This window comes from Megascapheus bottae, chromosome 5 (assembly GCF_031878675.1).
Source record: "Megascapheus bottae isolate mThoBot1 chromosome 5, mThoBot2.hap1, whole genome shotgun sequence".
NCBI classification, from domain to species: domain Eukaryota; kingdom Metazoa; phylum Chordata; class Mammalia; order Rodentia; family Geomyidae; genus Megascapheus; species Megascapheus bottae.
The window spans coordinates 79,243,826-79,265,025 of record NC_143513.1 but is presented as its reverse complement, the minus strand read 5'-3'; the positions used below and the strand labels follow the sequence as shown (position 1 = coordinate 79,265,025).

Below are 21,200 nucleotides of genomic sequence, written 5' to 3'. Positions count from 1 at the left end.
ACATTATTAACTAAGTCTAGCTTTTATGTGTAGGAACAAAAATACATCCTTTGTCTCTCTGGTACTAAACTACTTCACATCATCAATTTTTCTAAGTTCATTCTTTCTAATGGATGAATTCCACTATATAGATCACATTTTCTTGATCCATTCATCCATTGAGGGGCATGTGGGCTGATTTCAAACCTTGGCTATGGTGAATAATGCTATAAAGAATCTACAAAGCAGGAAAGTCATTCTGTAAGATTAGGAGAGAGATCAGGGCCACTGCTCACAGCCATCAAAGAAGTTCCTATAGAGAGGAAGGGGCAGCAAATACCTGCCTTTGTTTCTGCAGTTCACTAGGAGAGAGCAAATTTTATCCATCTCCTAAAAAGAAGTGTGGAGAAAGGACAGATTTCTAGTACCATGTATACTTCAATTACAATAATTAACCTACACCATTTTAGTCATTTCTTTATCAGATTCATTCATTCACTTTGGCTTTTCCAGAAACGGTCATACGACCCAGCTGACTTTTAATCCTTAATGCTGCTGCCTCAATCTCTCTCGTGCTGGAATTACAGCAGATATTCACCAACACACCGAGGGCCAATATTTAGTTACTGGTCTTTATAAATCAAACAAAGTCATTAGTCATTTTCTTTTCTTTTCTTTGTTTAGTTGGTCATGGGGCATAAAATTTCCCTGAAGTCTTTTACTCAAAGGTTAGTGTTCTCCCAATTTGGGCCAGAGCTCTACTTCTGATTTTCTAGTGGTTAATTGGATAATTGCCCGGGCTGATATGGAACCACAATACTTAGATCTCAGCCTCCTGAGAAGCTAGGATTACAGGCATCAGCCACCAGGCACCTGGCTGAAAGTCGTTTACATACATTTAAATTTCTCCAAAGTAGCCATGAAAATACATTTTAAATTTTAGTAAAATCAAAAGTAAACATTCTTTTTCTTCCTTTTAAGTTAGTAATATTATCCTATTATGGAATCTACTACCATAAACCAAAAAAATATTAATTCACACAGAATTACAGGAGGAAATCCCATTAAGATATTATAAAAATGAATGTTTACATGGTACCAATTTACGTAATTGGTGGTATAATGTTTCTCCCACAAGTCACAGACTAGATTATCTTCAATTTCAAAAAAATGGAGATTATAGAGTGGTTATGAAATGATTTTTCTATCTTTACAAGAGAATGAAAAATGTTTTCTTCTTTCATTCCTTTAGTGACTTTTATTTCATTCAGGACTTCGATATTTCTAATTTTCCTCTTCTCCTTCATCCTAAATATCATTGTATGGATCATCTACGCATACAGTTCATACATTGAACCTGTGTGGATAGCTGAGATGGAGGCCAAGAGCCATCCACAGAATTGGGAAGTTCCCTGAAGAAGGATGCCAAAAAAGATCCTGGGTTCAATGAATTTTGGGTTACCATTTTCCAGAGTAGAGATAGACAAAATTTTCAATTCATATATTTTTTCTATCATTTAGATGCAGCTTTTGTTTTGGTTCCAAACAAGCGGCAAATATTTCTAGTGTATAAAGTTCAGTAATAGTTGTTAACTAATGTATTTTTCCCAGCAAACCATAATTTTTACTAAAGGGTAATAATTGAAAAACTATGAGGATATAATCACCCCTGCTAAATTTCTTCCAAAATGTCACCTTGATTTGCACATTATTTGGGCTGTTTATTTTCCTGTATAAAATGATCCATATATTACTGGACTTCCTAAGATGCAACCTCAGTGAAATTTTAACTGAGCCCAATAAATTGTAAAATGAAAGGAAAATTGGGTTAGACAAACTCATTAACAGAACTCAATAACATTTTTTTCTCAATAACATTTTTAAAGGTGGAGAAGAAAGCTACCTAATCTAATGTCAAGGTGAGTGTCTACAACTCACCCCTCTAATTCAGGGTGCTGAGGAGGCTGTGATGTGAAGATCCAGTTTCAAATCCAGCTTAGGCAGACTAAATAAAAAACTCTTACCCCAAGTTAACCAATGAAAAACTGCAATGAGAGGCATGACTCAAAGAGGGAGAATACCAGTCTTGACCAATGAAAGCATGGAGAGAATATGAGGCTTACAGTTCAACCCTAGAACTGCTTCAAAGAATGAAAGAAGCAAGTAAGCGAAAAACAAAAACGATACAATGTCTTGAGATCTATAACCTCATAAATTTTCTTCTATGAGATTTTCTGTAAAATTATTAAGTAGTTTGTATAAAAATGATCTCATAATTTTAAAATATCTACATATTAAACTTTTTGTTAACAATTGCTATTTGAGGCTGGGAGTTTGGCCTAGTGGTAGAGTGCTTGCCTAGCATGCACAAAGACCCGGGTTAGAGTCCTAGATACCATATACATAGAAAAAAAAAACCTGGAAGGAGTTCTGTGGCTCAAGTGGTAGAGCTCTAGCTTTGAGATAACTCAAGGACAGTTCCCAGACCCTGAGTTCAAGGCCCAGGACTGGTAAAAAAAAAAATTGCTATTTGAATCAAGAGTACCCATGTTTATATGATAATATCCTACAAAACTGAAAATTTTATTTCTTCTACAATTTCAGAATAAGCCTCCCTTGGCTCTTCTCAGACAGAGGGCCCAAGGTTGCACTCTAAACTATTGGAGTCTTCACTCAGGAAGAAAGGGAGAGGAGAGCATTTTATTTAAGAGTGACTAACATATGTAGATATTTTGTATGGGGAGTCACAACCTTTAACTGAAGAAAGACTACGTTAGCTTGATACATTCCTCAGCCTTCAGATAAAGCTTGATGGATCAAAACATAAAGGTCAACAGAGCTGTGATGGGAGCTCATAATTTGGGATTCCTTACTTTGTCAAGTATGGTATCTCCTTTATGCAAAGGTCTGAAACAAAACCACATATAATTTGCCTACATGCAAAATTTAAACATTAACCATTTCAGTGCAAAAAAAGAGGAAAGTTATTTCATCAATAAGATAATAGCAAATAGGCTAATGAACACACTCTCCCCACAAACGCTGCTAGGGAGAAATGTGCTGTATTTGCTCCTGTGACACCACAAGGATCATGGTTGTTTGTGATTTTCTAAAATGGAAAGAAAATCTCACAGTAATGATATTAATAAAGCAAGAGGCTCCCTACATTTCCACAGCAGTTATACTTAGAAAATTGATGCACATTAAACTGAGGAATGTATTTTGTATTCAAAGATAAATTCCAATGAATTTGTAGATGCAGCTATTTCTGAACAGATATTTTTTTTTATTTTTTACTGCAAAAAAATGAAAACAGAAACCTGCTACAGGTATTAAATGGTTGGATCCTTTGTGTTGGGAATTCTCTGCTTGAGTTGCAGATTGCACAGGAGGTTCTCACAGTTGTAGTTTTCACCCTGAAATGCCGATATCTGTTGCCACCTTCATCAGAGCCAAGAAAAACTGCTGCACAAATTCCCAATGTTCTCTTTGGCTATGCTTTCTTTGAGAATTTCTCCTGTAGGGAGGAGAGACAGAGCAGCAATTCTCTCTCTGTCTTCCTCCTCACTGCTATGGCTGACAAAGAGAGAAGATTGTAGGTTGTGATCTAAGAGAAGGCTTTTTACCAGTTAAAGTATGGTGGTCCCACCAAGAACCAAACTGCCCACATTTGTAGCCAACAGCTTAACCATCCTCCACCACAAATCATATATTTGAATGTATTCGCATCCCAATAGCTAAATATTATGGGAAATAAAAAAAATTAGACTGTCTTAAATACTCTGCCTACCTAGTTGTTTCCTTCAACATTGAACTCAATGACATGGTTCTTAATGTTTGCCTTGGGAATTATGCAAAGGATAGAGAAACATATGTTCTCAGAGTGGAGGTATCAATTGTAATAAGGAGTAATATCAATTGTGGGAGATTATAAGATTGGGTGAGGGCATTTGGAATCTTTACTGAAATGGGTTTTAAAACTAATCAGAGAAAGGAAAAGACAGTGATGCTATTTTGTTAAAAAAAAATCCTTCCATTCTGTTTTCACTTTTATAACATCCCTTCCTTAATATTTTCCCTTTTCCACGCATGATGGAAGAAGAGCATGTCTGTGCCTTGAGTCATTGAACAAGAAGGAGCCTCTGTCATCAATCTTGGAATTGTACAAGAAGATTTCTACTTCTTTATCTTACCCTTGAAAACACAGAGCGATGGGCTCATTTTCTCTTTCTTAGTTCACCTGTTACAGTAAATTGTCTACAAGATGGAATTTTTGAAAATGTGGTTTTCTTCAGCCTCAGAAAAGGCGAAATCTATTTCATTATAGTCAGAGACAAATAAGCCAATCACCCAAATTAAAAGGAGAAAGGTTGCCATTCACGGAAGTCGTGAAGACAAGAAAGTGAGTCGTCCAACCACTGACGATCTGTGTGGTAACTGCACAGAAAGTTAATGGATAGAGAACGGGCATGTATTAAATATCTCCACTGCAAACCCTCCCCTCATGTCATCCCATTTCATTTTCGCGGTAAGCTGCAGAAAAAAACATCTCCTCAATGATTTTGAAAACAAAGAAACAGGAATTTCCAGCCATTACGAAGGCTCCCAGTTCTGCATATTTCTGAGTCCCTTCGTTGCAGCTGGAGTGTCCTATGCAGTGATTTATTACATCTGTACAACAAACTGATTTTGCACAAATTACTGAACAACAAAGGAAGAAATGAGAAGACTCCGAATGAAGGACAAATTTGAGCACCACAAATTTTACTTTTAAAAGTGAAATATAAGCATAGATGAAACAGCAGTAATTCAGAATTTTGCTACAGTAAAAGCCTCACACATTTACTAAAGGAAAAACGAACAAAATAAAACAACACAACAAAAAAATACAGGTCCTAGACACTTGTGGCCCAGACCTATAATTAATAGTATGAGGTTAACAATTTGAAGCCAGTATCAGCAGAGAAAGCCCTGAAACTTTTACCTCCCACCACCAATAAAAGCTGGATGTGGAGATGTAGCTCAAGTGGTAGAGAGCCAGGCTTGAGCAAGTTAGGTCATGGAGAGCCCCTAGGCCCTCAGTTCAAGCCCCAGGATAGGAACAAACACAACAAATCAAAATACAAAGCTTCTGTTTCAGAAGTCCCTTTTAAATTTATAAGATAGCAGTGAAAAGAAAATTCTGACATCAGTAGAAAAACCAATGAAGCAGAGAAGTTTCAAGCCATTTAGTGATGAATATGTAGTTAGCTTCGCAGAATTGAAAGGTCATTGAAATAAGTGGTAAATTCGTTTTTTGTGTGTGTTGTTTTGTTTTATTTGGTTTTTTGCCAATCTTGGGACTCTGGGCTTGGGCACTGTCTCTGAGCTTTTTTTCCTTAAGCCAAATGCACTCCTGCTTGAGCCATAGTGCCACTTCTGGCATTTTTGAGTAGTTTACTGGAGATAAGAGGTTCATGGAGTTTCTTGCCCAGGCTGGCTTTGAATCATGATCCTCAGATCTCAGCCTCCTGAGTAGACAGGAGTACAGGCATGAACCACCAAATTAACAGATAAAATGAATGTAAATAGCTACATTCAAAAATACAAAGTATTGTTGTACACTGCGTTCAGGTTAAGTAGGTTTTTTTTTGCCAGTCTTGGGCTTAAGCTCAGGGCCTGAGCATTGTACTTGGACTTTCTCAAGGCTAGAGCTCCACCACTTGAGCCACTGCAGAGCCACTGCACCACATCTGGCATTTTTCTATGTATATGATACCGAGGAATCAAATCTGGGTCTTTGTGCATGCTAGGCAAGCACTCTACCACTAGGCTAAACTCTGGGCCCTACTTGGGTTTTTATAAGATGATTTTTTTTATTAGTGCAGTTTGTTAAGATTTGTTTATGAAGAAATTTCAAATACATGGACAGAGATTTCCTGTATTCATCAGACCTTTGTCATTTTAAAATTCAATGCACAAAGTATATCCTATTTCTACAGTGAGGTTGAAAAAATACTATTTTGTTCTTGTTTCTTTTTTTTTCATTAAATTCTCAGAAGAAAAATGCTGAAATAACAATGTGACATTTGTCATCAATTTATAGCTATCGTTTTACACTTCTATAACTTGAGAATGTTTTCTTTCTTAGAATGTTTCATCTTACGTTATATCTTATGTCAGGCTTTAGTTTTGTGATATGCAAGGAGTAGTATGTATAATAAAAATTTAACTGAAAAACATTTCAGTATAATTTGTAAGAAAAATGAAACATGCACAAATTTTTAAATAGGGTTGATACTGGCTCTTATGGAGATTCATCTATCAGTAAACTTCCAGAGAATTATAAGCTTAAATAGACTAGGCACTCTTCATTTCATTCTTATTTTTCAAATAAAAATTTTTAATAAAAATTTTTTAATAAAATTGTCACTAAAAATTATCTTCAAGTGCAATTTTATTTAAAGCTATTTAATTTAATTCTTATCTAAATGCATCTTTCCCAAAAGTAAAAGTGGTCCCCTTTGTGTTCAAAGAACTAAGCTTGTGTTATTCATGGTCTCAAAAATTACTGATATATTGAGTTATAAGCTTTGCCTGTATAAAAACACATATGTATCTTTGGCTTTCTTATGCCCTTGATTATTTTTAAAGTATCTTTCTTCACATTATAATAATATAGAATAATCAAGGAGGTGGGGCACATTCTTATTTCAAGCATTATTGTCTTTCAGGAGACTAGATACAAAAAGAAAAATACAGCAATAGCATTCTGAACAAAACAAATATTCTACTTTATTCTTATTCACTCTTATTCTTTATTCCTATTTTCATGTGGCAGAGAAGATAATAAGAAATATTTAAATGGCACAATACTATTTCCAGGAGCATATAATATGGCCTGATAGAACTTTGGAAACACCATTAATAATACTTGAATATTAATAATACCTTAATTAATATTGATATTGTTAATCATATTACAACTTCACGATCAGTAGACATCCCCTCCAAGGACACGAAGTTGTAAGAAAACACAACCTGTACATCACGAATTATAGAAGCATATTAGGCCTAGTTTTGAAAGACTTGGCAGCAACCGAAGGAAAGGTAGGGAAAACTCAGCACAGATGAAAATCAAAAAGAAAAATAAACTACCATAAAGTAAAGAAAGCAGGCACCCTGGTGCAGCTGAGCCCGTTGGGGGCCTGTGTCTATGACATGCTCCCCTGTGTAGGAATCACAAGAGCCATCAGCACGAAGCGCCATGTTGAGCCTGGCACCCAAACCTTAGCTCTGCTCATGGTGCTGTCACTCCTGTCGATTCTCCAGCAGCAGCCATGCTGCTATTTCCACACTTCAAGGGGGCTCTAGTCTGGAGAAGCAGCCCATGCACAGTGCTGTGTAAGAGAAGCAGCACTTCTCACTGGCCCGCATCTGCACCTGTTCCCTGGTGGAGAGTCCATGCAGGAAGACAGAGGCCAACCACGCCACACAGGCTTAATCAACAGCGCAATTCTGAATTCCCATGACATCAGATCCCACAGGAGAGCTGGAATTGTGCCCTTGGATCCCCAGGGGAATTCACGCCTTTCTTCTCCCTGTGTTGACCTTGATGTCCTCACCACCTCCATCAGTCCTGGGTGCTTAAAGCCTCTTGAGGATAACCACAGATACAAAATACACGAAGAGCAGTTTCTCAGACCCCCCCACACACACCATGACACCCTTTTCATATTAAAGAGTTACAAAAAATGAAATATTGCCTATTGGCATAAATGCCATATAATTTCTGAGAGGATGGCAGGACGGCTGGAATCCGTTCTTCATGCTCCTTGTAGAGATTTCTGTTTCTATACATTCAGATATTCTCAGTGAATGCCAAGGAAGTTAATCAGCCTCATTTACCTTATTGGACTGTGTGTGTGTGTGTGTGTCTGTGTGTGTGTGTGTGTGTGTGTGTGTGTGTGTGTTTACATGTGAAAAAGAGTGGAAAAGAAGAGAGAGAGAGAGAGAGAGAGAGAGAGAGAGAGAGAGAGAGAGAGAGAGAGAGAGAGAGAGAGAGAGAGAGACGGGTATGCCAGTACTAAGCCTTGAATTCAAGGCCTCACATCATTATTTTCTGATTTTTGCTCAAAGTTGGTGCTCTACCACTTGAGTCATACCTCCACTATTGGCTTGTTAGTTAATTGCAGATATGTCTCTCAGATTTGTCACCGAGTCTGGTTTGGAACCATGATCTTTAGAATTCAGACTCTTAAATAGCTAAGATTATATGTGTGAGTCACCAGTGCCCACCAAATTTTTTTCTATACATTTATTCATGAGTCAAGGAGTTTTTAAATTTGGAGGTGAAAAACAATATATACAAATAATAAGCAATAAATATGTTAATAGAGGAATTGTAATGTGTAACATTGTAATAGCATATATGACTTTGAGGTATTTGCATATGAGTATGCTTAATAGTTCATTATAATATTAGAATAAAGCTTTAGTATACATAATCAAATATCAAGACTAGAGTACATGGATCATTGAGATTTTTTAAATGATCTAGAGGCAATCTGGTTCATTTCTTTAATATATAATTGTTAAGAAGTAAACTGTAAAGAATTTATATAAATGATTCAATAGTTATCCAACCTGTTAGTTGTATGCCCACATGATTTTACACATTCAAATTGTAGAAACAAGTACATTGTGTCTTCTTCTTTTACTTCAACTAATATCATATGATTTCTTCTTTGGGAATACGTTTTTTGTCACTTAACAAAGCAGTTTGTGAATATAGTGAATCTTAATCAGTGTCACCCTTTCCACCATTCTCGCCCATCTCTCTCACCCCTTCCCTCACTCTTCTTAATGTTGTAGAATATACAGTGGATTCTTGCCTGCATTTCACTACTCTTTTTTCCCTCTTCATTGGTCTACCAACTTCCATTTGACCACCACCTCTGGAGTATGCTTTCCTTTACTTCAAAACTGAATCTGAAATCTGACATAGCCTATTTCCTTCCATATTATGAACATAGGTGTCACAGAGTCAGTCAAGTTTATGGAAGATATACCCAATGCTATCTATCTGTCTGTCTGTCTGTCTGTCTGTCTATCTATCTATCTATCTGATTTTGAAATTGCAAAAACAAGTATCTTAGGCACATATTGTACCAGTTTTAGTGAGAAGGGGACACAGGTCACCTTCTGAGTGAAAGAAGTAAACCCAGGAGTCTTGCCGGAGCCCCTGAAAACCAAACAAGAACTATTCCTTCTCTTGTCTACCTGTTGATAGGACTTGATTAAGAAGATGCTTTAGAAGACAATTTTCTAGTGATTAAATTTCATTTATTATTGCCCTATTATTTTCAATGCATACCTTTATTATCTGTGGAGCAAATTCTAGTTGTTAGTATCATCTGATTTCTCTTTTTTAATATTCTTTTTTATTATAATTGATAGAAGGGTTACATTATATACTCCAGATAGAAGATGCACTACTTCACAACATCTGATTTCTTTTAAGAATAATATTCTTGGCTTATAATATTTTTATTTATAAGTGAAGAAAGGCACTCTAACTTCACAGATTTCAATCTCTTCAGCATTTTGTACAGCGACTTGCTTTGCAAAAATGATGTTAATACTTGCACTAATAAGGGAAAAAAAGTCTTTAGAAACCATTTTAGTCACGATGCCCAAAATTCTGGATACTGGTTTTCCAAGGCCTTACAATACTATTAACTACTTGATTTCCAGGCATTCTAATTATTTGCATAGTCAATTCAGAAATGAAAGGAAGGCCAAATTTCCTTTTGTAATTTCCATCACATTTTAGAAAACCAGCTTGAACCCATCAATACACATGACAGACAAGTGAAGATAAAAAGGGTTATGCTTTTGATTATCCCTCTTCTGCACAAAAACCATCACTAAGTTGCAAGTGTTGGAGATTTTCAAGATCTTCATGGGTCAGATAACTGAATTCCTATATGCGAGTAAGTAGGACCCACTAAATAGATTAGATATTTTACATGAATAAGATTACTGATAATTTTACCTTGCTTTATTGCAATTGAATATACTTTCTATTAAGTGACTCTATCTACAACTACCTCAATGTGCAACCACATCATATAGTGTTATAAGGAATATAATAATAATCATGAAATCCATTTGCCATCAACTTTCTATGCCTTACTTTCCATATTAAGTATTTCTTAATATATGTAACTAGATTGTTATCTCTATTTATTTTTATGTTCTATCATGTGGCCACAAGCTAATAGATTAGTCTTATCTTGGCAATTTGTTCTAAGTGAGTCAGCTTCTCAAGTCAGTTCTGCAATAGTTGAGAGACATTTAAGACTTTTCACAAGATTTACATTCCATTATTGTATTAAACCATAAAAGTTGTACAGTAAGTATTTGGTACTCTTAAAAATAATAAAGAAAACCCTAACTTTGACCTATCATCACATGCCAGCCCCTGCAACTTCTGTGTATGAGTCTTATAATCAGAAATTATTTTGTCACTTTACATATTATAAATTTGGATATCAAAATTATAATAAGATTTTTGTCTAGCTCTCACAGGAGCAAAGCCCATAAACTTCTATTTCTAACTTCATCATTTGTTCTAATTACTATTGCAGGATGTAGTTTCAGAGCCCAAAGCATATCTAGATATTTTTCGAATCTCCTGAATACTTTTACCATGTCAGTGTGGATTGATTATAGAAGGCAATTGCTATAAAAGTTTCAGAAATGGCTACTGGAGCTTCTGGTATAGGGTACACTGGCAATTCATAACGAAGACTGTTTTGTTTCTTGTATTTTTGGAGATTAAAACTTGATCCAGGTAATTAACAGGGTTGGGCACCTTGCAATAAACAAAGATACATAATATATGAAATACAGGTTGAGGAAAAACACATACATCTCTTGGTAAAACACAGAAAGTAAATGTATATATCTATTCATAAAACAGAGTTTTCAAGCTTTGTTTGCTTCAGAGCAATTTACCTAGTGATACTTTATATTTCAAGTTGAATCAATGTATACGTTAATTTGTTTTCATATATGCAATCAGCTGTCACATACTAAAAAAAAAAGTAAAAATGAACCAGATACAATTTTCAAAATACTATGAAGACCGAGTGTGCTTTAAATGGGCAATTAGTTGTCATAGCCCTTCTCCACACCAAATCTATGCTCTCTGTCCCAGGTACAAAAATTCCCATATTCTTCATGCTAACCAAATTTAGTAGTCTGTCAAGTTTGTCTAGAGAGTCCAAAGTTTTGAATCAGAATGTGGGGCTTGCTAGGCAGAAGTTACACTTTAGCCATATGTCTAGTTATTTTTTTCTATTGGGCTTTATGAAGTAAAGGCTTGCTTTGTATGCAGGCCAGCTTGGGCTGGCTTGAGTGCAAGGGATGACAGGCATATGCCACTATGCCCCACCATTGGATGAGGTGAAAATTTGTGATTTTTATGGGGGGGTGGGTCTTAGGGGTATCTCAAACCCTAGTCCCCACATCTCTGCTTCCCAAGTAGCTACAAATACAAATGCAAGCCTAAAGTTTTCTTAATGCTTATTATAAAGAAAAGCCAAAAAGGAAAACTGATAAAAATACACAAATTTTCTTATTAAAGAAAATTAAGATTTGTCATTATTATTTTTAACCACTCAAGAAGTGTTTTCTATTTGGTGAGAAACTATGAAAGAGGAACATTTTATTAGATTTTTTTTGTGTGGATCTTGGGGCTTGAATTAGGCCTGGGCACTGCCCCTGAGCTCTTCCACTCAAGGCTAGCTCCTTACCCCTGGGCCTGGGCATTTCCCCTGAGCTCTTTAGCTCAAGGCTACCACCCTACCCTTAAGCCAAGCCCCACTCCAGGTTATTTGGAGATAAGAGTCTCCAATCCTTTTGTGCCTGGGCTGGCTTTGAACCTTGATCCTCAGATCTCAGCCTTCTGAGTAGCTAGGATTACAGGTATGAGCCACTGCACCTGGCTTTTATTCTTAACCCTTGTTTTATGAAAGACCTTTTTATCCCCAGACGCAATGATAATCTCCATAGCACACAGAGACCCAAAGTCATACAAGATGTCATTGTGTGTTGTTCTCTTCTGCCAGGAGGTTTTTCCAGAGGGACCTGCCAACTACTTCTCACCCTGCAGGCTATAGCTTAAATGACCTAGTAGCATTTCCTTAATCACACAATGGAGAATTTAGCTCCAGTCTGGCTGAGATGATTTATTGATTTTATTTTCTATTTTGTCATGTCTAACCCAATAAAAGTCAACTTTAAAGTGACTTATTAAACAAATATTATAAAATTGACAGGCAAAATGACTTTGGAATGAAGAATACACTTCTAAATGCTAAATGGTAAAAGAGTTTTCTTTTACAAACCACATCTGTTGGGAATCCATGCGGTGGTCTGGCACGGAGTGTTGAGAAGAACTATGCAACTATACTCAGATTCATGGAAGAAAGCACCACGACGAAGTAGGGATGCTTGTTCTGACAGGGACTCAGGGTGAGTACAGGGGTATAGTGACAAAACAAAAAAATGAACACATATTGGAGTGGTCCAATATATTAACCTAATATCTTCACTGTATCATCATTGAAGCTAGTACTTTCAAATCATGTTATGTAATTTCTCTTACCTAGTTTGAACTGAAAACAATTCCAATATTCTATGGAAATCTTTGCATTTTTAATTTAAATTCATTAAAATTAGGTCACATAATGCAAAACATGCTTTGTCCTAAGGCATTAACAAATTTTAAGGAAGAGCACCCTGACAATGTGCTACAATTTTGCTGTGGGACATTGTTGGTTTGAAATATTTTTATGTTGTTCTGCTGATATGTATCTTCTCAATTAATTTAAAACAATGCATAAAATATTCCTTAAATTTTATAAACTTTTAAGATGACTTCACAATTAGATTTCCATTAAAAAGTGGCTAAGAGTCGTGCTGCAGCTCAAGTGGTAGAGCACTAGCCTTGGGGAAAAGCCCAAGGACAGTGCTCAGCCCCTGAGTTTAGTCCCCAGGACTGGAAAAAAGAAAAAAAGTGACTAGAAAAATGAGCTAAACAAATATTCTATTACCAAATATATTTTACATATACATAAATATATGCACACTCAATGCATTTATGTATGCATATATAATATGCATATGACTACTATGCAGACCTATGAATGTAATGCATATACATGGATGCATGTTAAAGTATACATTAACTGTGCATATTATAGTTTACAATTACCACTAGAATGCCATATGCCTTGCAATGGACTTACAAGCAAGGATAAAAACCTTTAATTTTAAGATGTTAAAGATATTAAGAATTAAAATTTTTATTTTATTTAGTAAATCATATAATATTTCACCTTTTAATGTCAATTCATAGTATATACATTTTTCCACAAAAGTATTTCTTTCACGTAACACAATAATGGAATGATGAAGCTGACACTGTAATAATAGTTGGTAGAAAATTATGAGTCAGAGCAAACTTTTCCTTTTACATGTTATTTCAACATGACATCTTGGTGCAGTGAGGTGAGCAAACCCTTGTTGGATTTAATTAAACTTTATATAACTTGATTCCGACTAAGATGCACCACAGCACACAGTTTGTAGATGTGACAGTGTTTATGTAGGTCACAACTCTATTACCCGTCATTTTTATAATTCATATTTCATCAGAAAAAATGAAGGAGTAAATGTATTACAAAATGCATGAAAAACAAGAAGGAAGGAAGAAAGAGGGAGGGAGGGAAGAAGGGAGGAAAGAGAATGGAAGGAAGAGAAGAAGAAAGGGAGGGAGGAAAGAAGGAAGGGAGGGAAGGAGGGAGGGAAGGAATGAAGAAAAGGAGGAAGGAAAGGAGGAATAGAAGGAAGGAAGGAAGGAAGGAAGGAAGGAAGGAAGGAAGGAAGGAAGGAAGGAAGGAAGGAAGACGATAACATCTGGCGAGTGCTATTTTACTGGTAAAAATTATTCTCAGGAATTAACTTTGCCTCTTTTCTAAACATTAAAACATGAAACAATATATCTCTATTCACATTTATGGGGACAGTTTCAACAAAGTTAAATCCAGATGAAAATATAGAATATGGTTCTCAGGAGCTCTTCTGTATTTCTTCAACACATTTATGGTATACCCAAAATATGTTATTTTCAGCAAGCAAACTTAGAGCCAACACTACATCTTTATTTCCAGATTTCCTACTATCAGGGGAGGTTTTAAAATCTGGAGTGTCATATTAAAAAAAGCCAATAACTTCAAGCTGTTATTATGAATAATCTACCATAAAAATGAACTGAATAGGAATTTTAACAAGTTCTTTACAGAAAGTTTACAATTAGGAAACAACTCGCATTAATTTCAAAGTGTGGATGCTGACTTTTCTTTGAAGAGTTGAGTGAAAACATCTAATTCTTCAACATTGCACAAGAGAGAGTAGTGTATTTACCCTATAGAATGGAACTGAACATATAAGAGATAATTTTGAAGCAGAGTGTATTTTTATGTAATATTATTTACTTACCACTTATCGGAAAATACATGCCACTCAAATACATACCGGAGTAACCCCTACTCAAGATCATGACAGAAGAAACAAAAACTTATTCTGACTGGTTTCTTCAACATGCAAAAATTCATGCACATTTCGTTAAGTACTAAACCATTTATTGCATGATTGGTCATTAGAATATCTTTGGGGGCCGGGACTTTGGCCTAGTGGTAGAGGGTAGAGTGCTTGCTTAGCATGCACACAGATACAGGTTTGATTTGTCGGTACCACATACATAGAAAAAAAGCCGGAAGTGATGCGGTAGCTCAAGTGGTAGAGCTCTAGCCTTGAGAAAGCCCAAGGACAGTGCTCAGGCCCTGAGCTCACACCCAGCACTGGCACACAAAAAAAATCTTTGGGATTTTGTTGAGTGCAAGAAGTAGTACTCTTTATGTTTTAGATTCGAGAAGACTCATAGATTGAAGTCCAAATTACCACTTCTGTAATTAGTGTTGTATGGAAGCAAGGTGATTCTTTAACATTATTTCTAAAACTAAACAGACGAGAACCAAGCACAGGAAAGTTCTCCATGCTCGAATTCTTATTCCGAGGCAAGCCTTCTGTCTACCTATCAGGAGAATCTCTATTGCCAGCAGACAGCCTGGAAGAAGTAGAGAAGAAACTGAATGTCTAGGTCTTTATCACAGAGATATCTGAAAGATGTCTCTCATGCTACCTAACTGGAGAAAGGATGAGAACTTTCGTTTTGGAGGCCAACAAGGGTTATCTTCAGGTAAAAGGAACTAATGTGATGAAAGAAGCATGAGCTTCTCCACATTCCGGCACTTTACTTTTCAGTACTACACTTTTGGCGGAGAACCTCACACTTAGCGGATGGGCAGGCAAGCTATAACCTCACATCTTTAATTGATCAGACGTAAAATACACAAATTCTATACATCCTAGAAGATGGAAAATTTTAGTATTTCTACTGACTACTCTGATGTAGTTGGTCTTAAATTTTTCATTTAAATTGTTAGAACCTTTATAGAAATAAATTTACCATTATTCTTTCAGATTAAAAGAACAAAAAAGTAATGTAGAATTTCCTTCTATAATCATATTAAGTAAAGTAAGCTAGACTCAAAGGAACATAGGCTCCAAATGAAGTTTCACTCATTTGTCATATTCAGTAGAAATCGTGGGCTCTCCTAGCAGACACTTACAATAGAGCAAAACCTAGATACATAAGGCCATACAGTATGATGCTAAATGAAAGGGCCTCCAGGATATAGAAACAAAAGCCATATAATGAGTGATCATTGTCCTTAATGTACTTTTGTCCTTAATGTACTATCTCTCATCTCTTTTGCTGTCCCTTGGTTATCTCATATTGTTACAGTATTTTACCTTGTTATCTGATATATTGTATATATGTTTATTTGGTTATTTGAAATTGGATAGGGAAGGGGGGGAAACAGGATGAGGGGCGGGGGTGGGGGAGGGAAATGGGGACCAAAACATGATAAAGAGTATCCAAGCTTGTGAAGTAATGCACCTTCTATCTGGTGAACATAATGTAACTCTTTATTAATTACAATAAAAATATATGAAAAAAGAAAAGGAAAAGAATATCCTTCTATAGCCCAATATTAGATGCTTACAGAAACACACCTTAAGTTTTTCTTATATCAATTCTAAAATGCGTTTCTCTTTGGGAACACAGATAAAGCTCAATTTCAGATAAAAATGAAGATGTAAAACATTTACCCCATATATAACTGCAGTCTTAAAGTTATTGTCACGTACTATTGTTTAACTTTACACATAGCAAACGTTTCTCAAATCGAGCTGACATGAGAAAATCTTAAAAGTGCATGTTTTATTTCTTCATCCTGCTAACCAATTGCTACTCACACAATACACACACCTGAGTCTCCACATTGTTCAGAAGTGTAAAGGAGATTACAAACCAGAGTTTAAAGAAGAATTTCCAGTCTTAGTGTCTGGCTTTTCTCTGTATAGAATTTCCAACAAATAAAAATAATAACATCTTCTTTTCAAAAAGAGAAGTCAAGTATAGACATGTCATGCCCTGTTATTTTCTTCCAATAATAGAATTGAAAATATTAGACAAGAAGGCCTACTCACTTTAAGGATTAACTTTTCTCTATGAGTGTTTGTCAACGTGGACAACTAAATTTGAAATGAATGCCAGCTATAGGACTTGGAAGTTGAAAGTTCATGCTATTTCAAATGGATTAGGACTGCATTTAAAAATATAATGTAAATTAAAGAACACTGAAAATATCATCTAAATATCAAGCTGTATGATGATAAATAAAGGTTAATTTTTTAAACCTATATTAAATTGTATATTTCCTTGAACTAATTTTGTCATGCATTGTCAATATGGGAAGAAAACCTGGAACAAATTTTTAATTAATGGATAACAGTGCCTATGAAATCAGGATTATCTTTTTATTTTTTTCTGGTTCTGTGGCTTGAACTCAGGGCCTGGGCTCTGTCCCAGCACTTAACACTTCAGCCACACGGCCACTTCATTTTTTTCAGAGTAGTTTATTGGAGATAGATAGGAGTCTCATGGGAACTTTTTTGCCCAGGCTAGCTTCAACCTGTGATCCTCAGATCTCAGTCTCCTGAGTAGATGGGGTTACAGGTGCAAACCACTAGCACTCAGCTATAATGATTTTCTTTTTATTAGTTTGCATGAACTAATGTAGTACCCTTTATCTACCAATGAATTTTAGTGACCGAACGCATATTTTAAGTTTAAAATCTGTTTCCTAAGACAATCACGGGACTACATTCAAGTTTAATATAAACTAATAATGTTGGTTTTTCGTTTTATTTTATTTTATTGCCAATTGTGGGGCTTGAACTATGGACCTGAGCACTGTCCTTGGGCTTTCTCAAGGCTAGAGCTCTATCACGTGAGCCACCACACCACTTCCAGCTTTTTCTATGTATGTAGTACCAAGGAATCAAATCCGGGTCTTTGTGCATGCGAGCCAAGCACTCTACCACTAGGCCAAACCCCCGGCCCAAATGTTGGTTTTTTAAATTCATTTAAATATTATATATTAAAAGTATTTTTGAAGGGAGTGCATAAATTGAGAAAAGATAAAATAATTGGACAATAACTGTTGTTTTTCAATTGTTGCATTAAGTACAGAAAATGCTCGTTTAGGAGGAGACATAATTATGAACTTGTAAACAAGTTAACCTCTCTAAATGACATATTAAGATATATTTGTATGCATATTTCAAATAGCACACAAGTATTTGATTCCTAGTCTATATTAAATAGCATTACATATTTACACATTTAAGAAAGTATACCATTGTGTATGTATAAATGCATGCACAGCACATATTTGTGTGTTCATGTAAACAGCATAGTTGTTAGAAGTTATCTGAATCAATGCAAAGCACATGTCCCACATATGACCATTAGTGCACTTATAGGTGAATGAATAGCTGAGCAATATAAGTTGCCCTTTAACAGAGCACATGTAGTTAAGTAATAATCCAGTAACCTTTAAGAGTTGAACTCATTAAGTGCTGACTCAAACTTCTCATCGCTGAGAACTGCACAGTCAGGCTCTCTAATACAAGCTAATAAATACAAGCCCAACAGTGGCCCATCCCCTAAAACCCTCATACACTTTCATAAGATAGCAAAGCAAACGATGCGATCAGTCAGCCACAGTTCAGTCTCATACGAGGGGGAAATAGATTATGTTTCAATTTAATCCAAACCATGAGCTCTCCACTCCATTTCCAGAACTGAGAGAAAGAAACAAGCCTTTTGCAAGTCTATTTGAAATCAACATATTTTATGAAATTAAAAAAATATCAAGGATACTTTTGGAAATACTCATGTTAAAAAAAAGTTACTTGGTAGCCAAAAATTTTAGCACTGTCATCTTATTTTCCAAGTGGGTACTAAAGAAAAATGTTGCTTTGAGATTTTTCATTGCTACTTTTTATCCCACGATGACCTCTCCTGGTTGAGTTGTTCATTATCTTAGACTCATGGAATTACTGTGTTTGCTCCAGTGAATGCCTTTAACATTAACAATTTAACAATCATATTCTCTCTTGGAGCCATGCATGATGTAGTTGAACATTTTTACTATGTATAAAGCTAAAACTGAAACACAAAGAAACTGAAAACAGAGAGTGATCTTCAATAAAATGCTACAGCATTCTGGTTACCTAATGGATTTACAGAATATGGATTAACTTTGGGTTTGGGATGGACATTTAAGTTAAATGAAATAAAAGTCTGTCACAATTAAACTAATATATAACAGTTAAATGATAAAGAAAAAAGATTTAAATAAATCTTAGCAACTGATAAAAAGTAGTAGCTTTATATTTCCTTCAAGCAAATTCTAAGCAGTGAAAACTCTGCACATAGTTCTGAAATAACAGCAGCTATTTTATCATTGGTAAATCTAATGACTGAGTGAACTCCCTTGTGGACCCATAGTGAATGTTTTGCATTTAATTCATTGCAAATAAAGCATGCAGGAAAAAGAAACACAGAAGCCTGGAAAACTCCTGGAAATTGGGGCCTACAATCAGGCTAGATCACAAATTTAACTTATTTTCCAATAAAAGTGGCAGCACATTCTGTGAAACAAGATCTTGAAATGGAAACTTAAATCTCATTAGGTGAACTCCCCAAGGATTAAGTTATACATTTCTTTAAATATATCAGCCTCAAGCCTTGTATCATCAAAATTTCAATTTAAATGTAAACAGCAAACATATTACAATACATAACTTTTTGAGAATATCCAGAGAGAGTTTTTTTTTTTAAAGCTAAACAAGTTAGCTTTCCATTGAACTATAGCACTACTTTTAGGAAAGGAAAGTGAATACAGTAGTTTGGAAGATAAGTCAAATACTCAATGATATTTTTATGTAGAAGATACTTGGCCATCCTATTAGTGGTATTTATCACTGGCATTCTTACCAATAGATATACTGTAAAGAGAATACAGGTATTAAAGTATAGGTAAAGATGCATGGCTATGTTCAAGTCTTACAGAATGGACTGCCTCATTCATGCCGAGGATGGAAGATACTAAACTTATTTCCCTCAAATGTAAAACATGTTTTATGAACTCTGGAATCGCCGTGATAAATGTTTACTAACTTACTTCTTCCTTCTCAGAAATCAAGTGTTTGCTTCTAAATATTACTCTATATCCCACAGACCATCTTTCTATTGCTTAGTTCTTTGTCAGCCAAAGGAGCAATCATTTACACTTTAAAAGCACACACTTCTAAAGTCATGCAGGAAACGACCGGAATCTTCTATGTGTTGGAAACCTCCTCAAACAATAATGTATTTGTTTACAAGGCTAGTTTTAAATCAACAAAAAAAATCAGAGATAGACACTGTGAGCAGTATCATGACTTGAAAATTCTTTGAAGAAATCTCTTCATTTCTAGAAACCTCTTCACTAATACCTAACCAATGTTTTGGCCCTGGGTATCTGGGCATGGCTTGCCTCCTGTTCATTACTTCAGACTCACAAACTATGAAAGTCACATCAGCTGCAACGTTCCCTTCGCTGTGTATGGTTAAATCATTTTAATAAGTAGGCACTAAGTCGGTATTAACTTTTCAAGGGTGCAGAAGAGTCCAAGAAGAAGAGGAGGAGGAGGAGGAGGAGGAGGAGGAGGAGGAGGAGGAGGAGGAGGAGGAGGAGGAGGAGGAGGAGGAGGAAAGAGGAAAGAGGAAGAAAGAAAAAATCTATGGGTGTCTAACACACACTCCTCTTGGGCCCACTGAAGTGAAAAACCATCCATGAAACCATGAAACTTAATTTTGCCAAGCTCTTCAGTTGGCCTCCACTGACCAACCCAAGTCAAAAGCTCCAAAGCTCCACCGCCACCAATAACTTCCCAGGAGCTGCCAGCCACCACGGGCCAAGCAGTGGCTGCGCCATCTCCCACCCCGGGCGCAACTTTCCAGACAGCAGAGCAGCGCGGCGGGGGCCGCGGCGGCGGCGCCCCCAACCCCTCTTCCCCTGCACTCACAGCGGGAGCGCGCGGCGCTCTGGGTTTTGGAGTTGGCACTGCTGCTGCAGTGGCCGCGAGTGCGTGACGGCCGCGATGCCCACGAGCCAGGGGGGTTCGGAGGTAGGCGCGCGGGGTGGGGGGGGCAGAGGGAGAACGGAATGCATCCCGGAGTCGACACCCCCGGAGGAGAGCCTCACTGCGGCACCACGCGCTGGCCGGCCAGGGAGCGCAGCGGGCAGGGTACTTACGGGACGCCGAGGGGGCCGTCCAGGCTCTGCAGAGGAAGCTGCTGACCATCCAGAAGGAGAGCGCTGCTCCAGGGCCGGCCGGGGCAGCCGCCGGCATCCTTCACCTCTGGGCCAGCCGCACTCCACGCGAGCTCGCTGCGGAGAGATGCCGTCCGCCTCTCCAGCGGGCTCGGGCGAGCGAGCTGGGCGGTCCTCGGGTAGGAGGGCGAGCCAAGCCCCTCCCGCTCCGCCGCGCTCCCCGCACCCCGCGCCCGGCTCCAGTTCTTCAGGGCTGGGAGCGGCGGGAGCGTCTCAGCGTTCCTTCCTCGGTCGGGATCTCCAAGCCAGAGCGCAGCCCGGGGCAGAGATTCCAATCAAGAAGAAGAAGGAGTGGGGAGAGGGAGGAGAGAGGGA

The 21,200-nt window shown here is 37.0% G+C and overlaps 1 protein-coding gene across 1 annotated transcript in view; it reads right to left on the bottom strand.

Moving 5' to 3' along the window:
- The window catches only part of Cntnap2 (contactin associated protein 2), a 1,438,942-nt gene extending 1,417,976 nt beyond the window's left edge, over positions 1–20,966 (bottom strand). Inside the window, exon 1 of the mRNA XM_090332259.1 lies at positions 20,808–20,966. Coding sequence (XP_090188385.1) covers positions 20,808–20,904 — 97 coding nt within the window. The 5' untranslated portion in view covers positions 20,905–20,966. The remainder of the gene's footprint in view (positions 1–20,807) is intronic.
- Positions 20,967–21,200: the final 234 nt, after the last annotated feature.